Below are 10,975 nucleotides of genomic sequence, written 5' to 3' on the forward strand. Positions count from 1 at the left end.
CCTGCACCCCGCTTGTACTGACGCCTCACCTGCCCCTCGCCTTCGGTCGCCACAGCCTCCGGCCCCCTGTCCTAGCCCCCGCCCTCACGCGTGCACTATGGATAGCCGCGATGGCGCCTCTGCTCTGATGGGCTCCTTCGACCCGGCGCCCGATGCCACCCTCCCGAACAACGACACCGTCTCCGTCCCCCCGGCCGCCGACGTGACCGATACCCATGATGCTGACGGCGTCGCCGTGGCCGACTCGAGCGAGCTTCCCTCCTCCGCGTCGGATGGAACGTCCGCCTCGCTGAAGGCCGAGTCTCTCGGCGGCGAGTCATGCTCCTCGGTGGAGGGCGTGAGCCAGGCTCACAAGCCCGATGCCGAGGCCGACCCGTCGGTGTCTCTGGCATCCGTCCACCTGACCCCGGAGGCCGCTCCGCCGGTTTCGGTTGAGGTGCCCGATGCCAAGGCCGACCTCCTGGCTCCGGAGGAGGTGGTGTCCCCTGGTCCGGCGGCCCGGCCGGCTGGCAGCGCTGCCGCCGCCACTCGCCGCCGCCGCGGGTCCATCATCCATTCGGATGCCGGGCTGCCCAATGTCCAAGCCCTGGCTGAGGCCATCACCTCCGGTGCTGACACCTCCAGCCTCTATGGTGCTGGTGCCGGCCGGCCTCGGTCGAACTCCATCTACTCGGTCTCCTCGCAGGCTCCCTCTCTGACGGAGATCGTCGTGGCCGACGAGCACTACAACAAGCCGCCCTTCTGCATTGACCACGCGGTGGTCACCCGGATTTTCGGTGTCAGTACGTGTTGCTCGGGTCTCCTCGCCGGTCCCCCCCCCCCCCCCCTTGTGATCTGATTCACATCCTTGAATGCTGCCATGCTCCTCCTCTCTCCTCACGTCCGCCCGGTCCTGACTCCGCCTCCGCGCCTCCGCGCCTCGCGCACAGACCCCAAGCGTGGCCTTAGCTCCGCCGAGGCGGCCACCCGCATGCTCAACCATGGCCCCAACGAGCTGACCGGCGATTCGAAGATCAACATTTGGATGATTCTCTTCGATAACCTGGTCAACCCGATGATGATTGTCCTGACGGTCTGCCTGATCATTTCCATTGTCACCAGCCAGTGGATTGAGGCCGTTGTGCTGATCATCTTCATCATTGTCAACGGTACCATTTCCTTCGTTCAGGAGTGCGTTTCTCTTTCTCTCTCCCCCCCCTCCTTAAATCGATGCATCCCCTTGGACCCTCCCTCGTCCCCCCTTTTGCGATGCGCGTCTCCTCTCTCTCTCTCCCCCCCCCCCTCTCGCACCTCTTCGGACAAGGGCGCATTCTAATGCCATATCCTCTCTATTCCCCCCCTCCCTCCTTCGTCACAGGCTTCGCTCCGAGAAGACCCTCCAGGCCCTGCGGATGATTTCGTCGCCGGTGGCGCGCATCCTGCGCGATGGGCGCCTGGTTGAGGTGTCGGCCACCGAGGTGACCATTGGTGATATTATCGAGATTGTCGAGGGTGACCAGATTGGCGCGGACATCCGTCTGATCAAGGCTGTCAACCTGCGCATTGACGAGGCTCTGCTCACCGGTGAGACGGTCCCCGCGGCCAAGGTCACCCATGCCATTGACGATCCTCTCTGCCCGCTGGGCGACCAGCGGAACATGGCCTTCAAGAGCACGGTCGTGACCCAGGGCCACGGCCGGGGTGTGGTCACCTCCATCGGCATGGACACGGCCATTGGTCGGATTGCCAAGGCCGTGCTGTCCGGCGGCCCGGCCTCCACCAAGACCCCGGTCCAGCGCCAGCTCAATGTCCTGCTGTACATCCTGCTGGTCATGGCCCTGCTCTTTGCGCTGACGGTCATGGCGGTCAACAAGTTCAACTTCAAGGACAAGACCATCCTGCTGTATGCGCTGGCCGTGTCGGTGGCTGTCATCCCGGAGGGTCTGCCGGCCGTGGTGACGGTCGTCTACGCGTATGCCGTCCAGCGGATGACCCGGCAGAAGGCCATCATTCGTAAGCTCAACTCCCTGGAGGGGTTGGGCACGGCGACGAACATTTGCTCCGACAAGACCGGCACCATTACCATTGGCCAGATGGTGGCCACCGAGTTCTGGACCCCGACGGCCCACTGCAAGGTCACCGGTCAGGATATGGATTCCGGCGGGCAGTTCCTTCTGAAGGAGGATTCGCGCCACCCGGGCGAGCAGGTCCTCTCGGCCGATGGTACCACTTCCGATGCGGCGGCGGCCGGTGCTTCGCCCCGCGCCAGCACCCAGCGGGTGCTGCCCTTCGACCGGGTGTCCGAGGATATTCGCCACCTGCTGCAGGCTTGCACCCTTTGTGCCACGGCCACCATCACCCTCCACGAGGAGGAGTGGGTGACGGCCGGCGACCCGACCGAGGTGGCTCTGGTGGTGCTGGCCGGCAAGGCCGGCGTCATGCGGCCGGATTTGGAGCGCGATTGGACTTTCGCCTCGGAGTTCCCCTTCGACGCCTCGCTCAAGCGCATGACCATGATTTACCATGCTCCCCGACTGGGCCAGACCCTGACCTACATCAAGGGTGCCACCGAGGTGGTGCTGGAGCGGTGTGTGACCCGCGTTGGCGGTGATGATGGGACTACGGTGGTGCCGATCGATGCGGCCTTCTGTGCCCAGGTGATGGGCATCGCCGAGCGCATGTCCATGCAGACCCTGCGTGTGTTGGCCTTCGGCTATCGCCTGGACAAGTATGACCCGGATGGCCGGGTGCAGACCATCGAGGATCGTGACGCCAATGAGCGGGACTTCATCTTCCTGGGGCTGGTCGGCATGTTTGATCCCCCGCGCCCGGAGTCCTATGAGGCAGTGCGGATTTGCCATGAGGCCGGCATCACGGTGCACATGGCCACCGGTGATCACCCGCTGACGGCGCATGCCATCGCCGAGAATGTGGGCATCGTGCCGGAGAACTGCCCCAGCTGGATGGTCATGGTGGCTCGCGACTTTGATGCCATGACCGACGAGGAGATCGACAAGATGACGGAGCTTCCGCGAGTGCTGGCCCGTTGCTCGCCCGAGTCCAAGGTCAAGCTGATTGAGTCGCTCCATCGTCGTAAGAAGATCGTCGTCATGACCGGTGACGGTGTGAATGATGCCCCGGCTGTCAAGTATGCCGATGTCGGTGTGGCCATGGGCCACGGTGGTACCGATGTCACCAAGCAGGCCGCCGACTTGGTGGTGACCGATGACAATTTCATGACCATCGTGCGCGCGGTGGCCGAGGGCCGCCGTGTGATCAACAACACTTCCAAGTTCATTCGTCTGCTGATGACGGTTTGCCTGGCGCAGCTGGTGGTGCTGGCCTGTGCGCTGGCCTTCTCCGATTCCAGTGGCCACTCGATCTTCCCCCTGTCGGCCATTCAGATTCTCTGGATCAACCTGATGACCGCCGGGCCGCAGGCCATGGGTGTCGGTACCATGGAGGGTACCAAGGAGAATATGGAAGTCCCGCCGCGTACCGCTCGGTCGGTGGTGTTCAGCTGGGAGATCCTGTGCGACGTGCTGGTTTTCAGTGCCTTCATCGGGTTGCTGTCGCTGGCCATGTTCGTGTGGGCCATCGAGTCGGCCTCGCCCATTGGCTTTGATGTGGTCAGCTGCAATGATCGTGCTTCCTTCGGGGATCCTGGCTGTGCGGAGATTTTCCGCGCCCGCACGGTGTGCTTCAACAGCATGATGCTCATGCTGATCACTCACGCTTGGGTGATGGTGGTCCCGAACCAGTCGCTCATTCGTGTGCCCTTCCGCCTGACCCGGAACCTGGCCCTGACGTCCATTGCTTCGGTGATCCTGCTGTTCCCGCTGATCTATGTGCCCTTCATCAACCTGGATGTCTTCGGCCAGGCTCCCATCACCTGGGAGTTTGCCTTCATCTTCGGCTCCTTCGGTGTGTACCTCATCTTCTGCGAGCTGTACAAGCTGCTCAAGTACCTGATCCTGCGTAAGCTGGTTCCGTGGATTCGGTCGCGCCGTCGCGCGGCCGCCCCGGCCGATGCCCATGAGATGACCGCCCTCAACATCAAGGACGGCGACTTCTACCATGGGTACCGGAGCCCGCCGATGGGTGCTCCGGCCAGCTCGCGCCTGTCCAACGCCTCGCGCCCCTCCTTCTCCCAGTAAGGCGAGAGAAGAGCGCACGCGCGCGGCTGTGCCTGTGCCTGTGCCTGTGCATGGCCGGGGGGCTTTCGGGGGGAGGACACATGTCTTCCTCTCCTCCCTCATGCACCGGCTCTCCTTCTCTCCCTCCCTCCCTCTCTCTCTCTCCCTCTCTCTCTCTCTCTCTCTCTCTCTCGGTGCGAGTGTGCGAGTGTCCCCCACACCGGAACCGGGCCAGCATGCGACACACGCGCGGAGGCTTTCCCCGAGATGTCCGCAGCGGCGTCTGGGGGGCTGGGCGCTAGCGCAAGGAGGGGATCAGGAGCGCAGGGGCAGCAAAGGAGGAGTGAGAGGCAAGACGAGCACCGGCTTAGAGAGCTTGTCTCCTCCGGCCCCTAGGCGGGGCACCTCCCTCCCCTTCTCCCCCTGTCGCGCGCGCCCCGCGCATGACTTTGTCCATATACTCCATGTGGCGTGTGGCGCGCCCCCTCTTTTCCTCCCTCCCCCCTCCCCCACTCCAACTTCTCTCCCCTCTCCTCAGGGCGAGGCTATGAAGGGCCAAAAGCATGTGCATATTCTGCAAAGTGTGCAGTCTCCTATTGCCTCTCCCTTCCCGCTCCTGCTCTCCAGTCAAAGATCATGGTGTGCCCTCCCCGTGTTGTGGGTGTGCATGTGTGGGTGTGGCTTTCTCCGCACACGCGTGCACGGCGCCCGCCTCCTGCCATGCTCCCCTCCTGCCACCTCTCCGATCCTTCTTCCCTCTGATGCTTCTTAGGTTTTTCCTTGTGCCCACCGTCCGGTGAGAGAGGCCGCGCTCGAGAGGCCATGTGGTGCGGGGAGGGGGGGCGGGGGAAGGGCGGCCAGCAGGAGTTGTCTTTTGCCCTTTCCCCCTCCTCTATCCCCCCTCCCACTCCACCCCTCGCGCGTGAGTGTCCCTGCCGGCGGCGCCGGGCGTCTGGAGAGGGCTGAGACATGTGTTCCCCCTTTCTCCTCCCAGTCCTTGTGTGCATCTCCCCCTTCCTATTTTCCCTTTCCCCAATGTTGCCACAGCAATTCATCAATACATCCCTGTATCTCTCTCTCTCTCTCTCTCTCTCTCTCTCTCTCTTTACACACGGGTCTTTCTCCGGTGGGCGAGCTGTGCCGGTCCCCCCTTACGCCTTGTCTGCCCCGGTGCCGGCCCACAGTTGCTAGACGGGGAGAGGCCTTGTCGGTCAACAGTTGCCACATCTTCCACACGGCCTCTGAGCCCGGAGAGGGGAGGCAGGACAGTGTTTTCATCCACCGCCCTGGGTCACGTCACTGGGGCTAGTCATAGGTCGCCTCGTGCATCACGTGCCGACGCAATGGAATTCCAGGTCCCTCGCCGGCCTCTCCTGGTGCCCCCCGTGGAAGGCGCCAGAGACCCCGCCGTTAGGGGGCGGGGGCATGGGGCGCGAGCGGGGATCATACGTGGCTGGAGAGAGGGAGGGAGGAGGCGCGCCGGAGTGGGGGGGGGGGGGGGGGGGGGGGGGGGGGGGGGGGGGGGGGGGGGGGGGGGGGGGGGGGGGGGGGGGGGGGGGGGGGGGCCTGGAAGTTGCGATGGGCGCCGGTCCCCCGCGTGCGAAGCAGGCGGCAGGCCCCTTTCTCCCGGGCCCGGCAGACTGGGTGTGCAAGCGGACCCTCAAGGGGGGGAGGGGAAGGGGGGCTGGGAAATGTGGGGCGGCTCCATGGCGCGGGGGGAGCGCGTGCTCGTGCGCGCGCATGCGCGCGGCCTCGGCCCCTCCGAAGACGCGTATTTGTGTGGGGCGCCGCCGTGGCCTCATGGGTGTTTTTTCCCCCCCCACCAAGCTGGTACCGGGCATGTGGCCGATCAAGGGGGGGGGGGGCGGGGGCGGGGCGAGCACGCGCGGCCTTTCCCGCGGAGTACCGCACGCCTCCGGAGCCTCACTGGCCGTGGGGGGCCGGAGGGGGGGTCGGAGCCCCGCCGGGGCCGGGTGCGCGGGACCCAAACGCGCACCCGTGTGGATCTGGTTGTGGTCTCACCGGGGGCGGGGGCCCCGGCCACCAGTCACCACGACGCCGGTCCTCTCCCGCCTTGTGGCCCTCATTCGGTGGTGGCCGTGCCCTCCCATCGGACTCCCCGTGGCGGCCCGACCGTGCTATGTGACAACATGGGATGGAATCTGCCAACCAGCGCGTGTGCCGGGGCCACATGCGCGCGTGTGTGCGCCGAAGCAGGTGGCCGGTCGGCCGGGCAGCCCGGCGGCCGGGCGGGGGCTGCCAGGTGGCCGTCTAGCACATGGGTCTGGGAGGCCCCCCGGCCGGGCGGCCGACTGGCCGTCGCGATAGTTGCCGCGACTGGAGGGGAGAGAGAAAGGAAGCCGGGCAGGCAGCCGGGGTGCTGGGTGCGGGGTGCGGGGTGCGGGGTGCGGGGGGGGGGGGGACTCACGCCGCTGGATGTGGCCACACCCGGCTCGGAGCAACACGGCCCGGACCCCGTGTGGTCGTGCTAGTGCGGCTTCTTCTGCGCATGCCATGGGCTTCATGGGCGTGCTAATGATGCCGGCCGACGTCCAAGCCGCTTCTGTCGACCGTTTCTCGCTCCTCCTGCCCTCCGGGACCCGGGGCCGGGGGGACCCGCGGCATGGCCCAGCCCGGCGGGGGTGGCATTCTTGGGGCCTGTGCGCCTCATCTAAGGGCCACACAGGCCCGCGCATCGACCAGCCGGCGCCCCGGTGTCCGGCTGCTTGTCCTCCCCCCCCCCCCCCCCCGCGGCGTGCCTACACGCTGACACGGCCACTTGCGTGACCGGCCACTTGGGGGGCGGGGATGTCCCTTCGCGCTGATCTGCCGTCACATACCCCGGCAAGGGCCTCCCTGGAAAAGGCAAGGCGGGGCAGCTTTTTCTAGCGCCCCTGCAACTGGGCGGATCGCCCACTCGGGGATCCGGCTGCGTCACTGGAAAGAGGATCTCGTGTGCCTCTCCATCCCCCTCTCCTCCCTCCGCCCTCGCGATCGCTCCTCTCGCCCTGACCCTTTGTCCCCCTCCGCGGTTTCTTTGTCTGTCTGTCTTTTCCTTGGGGTTTCTCCCCCATCTCTTTGTTGTCCACTTTTGCGCCGGCCCAGCTACTGCCCCCTCCCCCCCCCTCGGACTTAAGTGTCGGTTCCCGTCAGCTAGTCTCCCCTGTGTGTCTGAGGAGCCAACCATGTCGGGTCGAAGGCGCAAGCAGAAGAACCGCTCGCGGCCGGCTACCGCCGACCCGAGCGTGCCGGAGGTGGCGGTCGCCGCTCCGGTCGATGAGGACATCGCCGTCGCCGTCGACAGCCAGGATGGTATCATTGAGGATGATAGCATCGTCCTTGATGAGGGGGATGACGTCGCCGACGGCCCGGCCGAGGTTGACAACTCCCCTGAGCCTGTTGTCTCGGAGGTGGTGCTTCAGGGTGCCGATGTGCCGGCCACCATCGAGCCTATGCCGGAGGCAATCGTGCCTGAGGTGGTGCCCATCGAGCCTGCACTTGAGGCCGCTGTTGAGCCCGTGATTGAGCTTGCCAGCCCGCCGGTGGCCGAGGTGACGGTCGAGCCGGTGGCCGAGGTGACGGTCGAGCCGGTGGCCGAAGTCACTGTCGAGCCGGTGGCCGAGGTCAGTGTCGAGCCGGTGGCCGAGGTCAGTGTCGAGCCGGTGGCCGAGGTCAGTGTCGAGCCGGTGCCGGAGATTGCCTCCTTGATCAGCCCCGAGGCTGCTCCCACTCCCATGGCTGATATCCTGTCTCCGGTGGCCCCGGAGCCGGTCGAGGTCCCACAGACCATCACATTCATCGGGGCCATTCCCGGGTCGGTGCCGCCGCGGCTGTCAGAGGCATCGACCATCGTGTCACGGTCGTCCGAGGCGTTGTCCATGGCTTCGCGGGCTTCCGAGGCTTCGGTTGGCGGTGTGCCGCCGGCCCTGGCCTCGGTGCGCCTGCGTCCGGCCGGCGACCAGACCGCCGACATTGTGGTCCCGGCGCTGGAGGCCCCGCCGAACGCCGGGTCCGCCGGTGCCCGGCGCATTGTGGTCCCCACCAGCCACATTCCCTCGCTCAATGCCGATCCCGACTTCAATGCCACCTACGTGGACCCGGTGGAGTCGGAGCCTGCCTCGCCGGCTGGCGACGATTCTCCCAAGGACCGGTCGTCCTACGTGGTGGACACATCGCACAGCCTGAACAGCGGCGGTGCGGCCGATGAGGCCGACGGCCCGTCCGGCGAGCGGACCTCCCTCCTGGGCAACAATGCGGTCCCCTTCTCGGCCAGCCGCATCAGCGGCACCACCGGGCCCGTGGTCGATACCAAGACCGCCCTCGAGCAGGAGGCCCTCCGGCGCAATGCCATCGAGGCCGCCGAGAAGGGCCTCGACGAGGAGGCCGACGCCGACAGCCCCGAGGGCAAGCAGTCCAGCGTGACCACCATCTTCTCCATCTGGAACACCATGATCGGCTCGTCCCTGCTGTCCATGCCCTGGGCTCTGAACCAGTCTGGCTGGCTGATGGGTCTCTTCACTATGCTGGTCATGGTGTCCATTTGCACGTATACCGCGCTGCTCATTGTGCGCCATGACCATGGTAACGGCCGTCGTGGGGTGGTGGTGGACTTTGCCGACCTGGCGGCCATGTACTTCGGCAAGTGGGGCGCCCGCGCGGCGGCCATCTCCTCCATCGGTGTCTTCTGGGGTGCCACCTTCGCCTATGGCATTCTCATGAGTGGTTTCCTCTACAACCTCGGCGACCAGATCGCCTACTGGGTCAACGGGCTCGGTATTGAGGACACTCCGCTGGCGCCCTACTGGACGCCGGAGTATGTGGCCATCTTCCTGCTGATCCTCATCTTCCCCCTGACCTTGATCAAGAACTTCAGCTTCTTCGCGCGCTTCACCTCGCTGGGTATGTTCCATCTTCTTTCGGTCCCCCTCCGGGGCTTCTCTTCCTGTCGCAGGCCTTCTCACGCCGCCCTCTCTCCCCCTCTTTCTGTCCCCCCCCCGCCGGCCCTCCCTGCAGGCACCATCTCCGTGATCTACATGATCGGCTTCGTGGCCTACTGGGCCATCAGCAGCGGCTTCGTATATGGCAACGCCACCCTGTTTACGGGGAAGTTCTACTACTTCAGCGGCGTGCTCACTCTCTCCTTCTACATTCACAACGCGATCCTCTCCATCATGCGCAACCAGCGCAACCCGGAGAACAACGCGCGCGATCTCTCCATCGCCTACGTCCTTGTCTTCTTCTCCTACCTCGCCGTGGCCTTCCTCTTCTACTTCTGTGTCGAGGACAAGTCCAAGATCTATGATGTGCGTTCACATGCTCGCCGGTTTGCGCGTCCGCATGGGTTGATCCACATACCCGCCCACGGTTCGCCGGCACGCGCCACCGAATTATCTGACCATCTGTTTGTTCATGGCGTCTCGTCCTCCCCCCGATGTTTCCCCCCTTCCTCGCATGGCAACCTCGCGTGCTGTCGGTGGCCTGCCTTATCTGCCTGCCTGTCCCACCCCGCACAGAATCTGCTCCGCAACATCCAGGAAATCGCCCCCGGCAACGGCGGCCTCTTCGTGGCCCAGCTGCTGCTTCTGTTCCAGATGATCACCATGTATGTGCATTCCTGCGTCCTTTTCTCCCCCCTCTCCCCTGTATTTCGCTGCCCTTCGCGAAGCGGGCCCTTGCTGACACATGCTACTGCCCCCCCCCCCCCCCCCCCCCACAGTTTCCCCCTCATTGCGTACATTATCCGCTTCCAGTTCATGAGCTTCGTCTACAACAACCCCTACCCCTCGACCTTCAAGGTTCTTGCGGTTCATGTCATCCTCTCTGCCACGTGTATCCTGATGGCGGTCTTCTACCCGAATGTTGGCGACGTTCTCCGGTACGGTCCCCCTCCCCCCTTTGTTTTTTTTTTCCTCGTGTTCTTCCTGCCGCTGGCATTTGCGCAGCTGCTCTTGTCACTCTTTCCGCCGGCGTGGCGCGCACCTTCGCTCACACGTCGTTCCTCCCCCGCTGATGTCCCCTTTTGCAGCTTCTCCGGCGCCTTCTTTGGCATGATTGCCGTCTACATGCTGCCCATCGGCTTTGAGGTCATGGAGAAGAAGCGCCAGGGTCTGCTCACCAAGACCAGCATCGTCGTTCACTGTGCGCTGATCGCCATCGGTGTGGCCAACTTCGTTGCCCAGTTCTTCTGAGCAAAGGAGGCATCCTCCGATCGTGCACTACGCTGGCTCTCTCTCCGCTCTCTCCTCCCGCCGTCGCCCCCCCCTCCCTCCCCTCCTCTCTCCGCCGATGTTGGGACGGGATTTCCTTTCCTCCCTGGTGGCCGACGCGCGCCCCCCCCCTCCAGGGCGGGCTGGATGGGACGGTTGTCTGTATGTTCGCCCGCGTGTGTGCGTGTGTCTCCTCAGCGCTCCTCACCGGGAGAGAAGGCAGCCTGCCGGAAGTCCAGGAAAAAAAAAGAGAGAGCGAGAGCGTTTCTCCCCCTTGCCTCCACCTCCCCCGGTTGCCGGACGGAGAGACGAGGGGGGGGGGGGGACTCACGCCGCTGGATGTGGCCACACCCGGCTCGGAGCAACACGGCCCGGACCCCGTGTGGTCGTGCTAGTGCGGCTTCTTCTGCGCATGCCATGGGCTTCATGGGCGTGCTAATGATGCCGGCCGACGTCCAAGCCGCTTCTGTCGACCGTTTCTCGCTCCTCCTGCCCTCCGGGACCCGGGGCCGGGGGGACCCGCGGCATGGCCCAGCCCGGCGGGGGTGGCATTCTTGGGGCCTGTGCGCCTCATCTAAGGGCCACACAGGCCCGCGCATCGACCAGCCGGCGCCCCGGTGTCCGGCTGCTTGTCCTCCCCCCCCCCCCCCCCCC

The 10,975-nt window shown here is 65.4% G+C and overlaps 2 protein-coding genes across 2 annotated transcripts; both read left to right on the top strand.

The window, feature by feature from the left end:
- Positions 1 to 97: 97 nt before the first annotated feature.
- H696_05252 (hypothetical protein) lies at positions 98 to 4,136 on the top strand (the record flags this gene model as incomplete). Its single annotated transcript, XM_009499114.1, has 3 exons — positions 98 to 782; positions 930 to 1,170; positions 1,358 to 4,136. The coding sequence occupies 3 exons, from the start codon at positions 98 to 100 to the stop codon at positions 4,134 to 4,136; spliced, it is 3,705 nt and encodes a 1,234-aa protein (XP_009497389.1).
- A 3,164-nt stretch (positions 4,137 to 7,300) lies between these two features.
- H696_05253 (hypothetical protein) lies at positions 7,301 to 10,303 on the top strand (the record flags this gene model as incomplete). The annotated part of the gene is made up of 5 exons (XM_009499115.1): positions 7,301 to 9,014; positions 9,129 to 9,418; positions 9,629 to 9,717; positions 9,832 to 9,990; positions 10,141 to 10,303. The coding sequence occupies 5 exons, from the start codon at positions 7,301 to 7,303 to the stop codon at positions 10,301 to 10,303; spliced, it is 2,415 nt and encodes an 804-aa protein (XP_009497390.1).
- Between the last annotated feature and the right edge of the window lie 672 nt (positions 10,304 to 10,975).

The sequence above is a fragment of the Fonticula alba genome (assembly GCF_000388065.1).
Source record: "Fonticula alba strain ATCC 38817 unplaced genomic scaffold supercont2.9, whole genome shotgun sequence".
NCBI lineage: Eukaryota > Rotosphaerida > Fonticulaceae > Fonticula > Fonticula alba.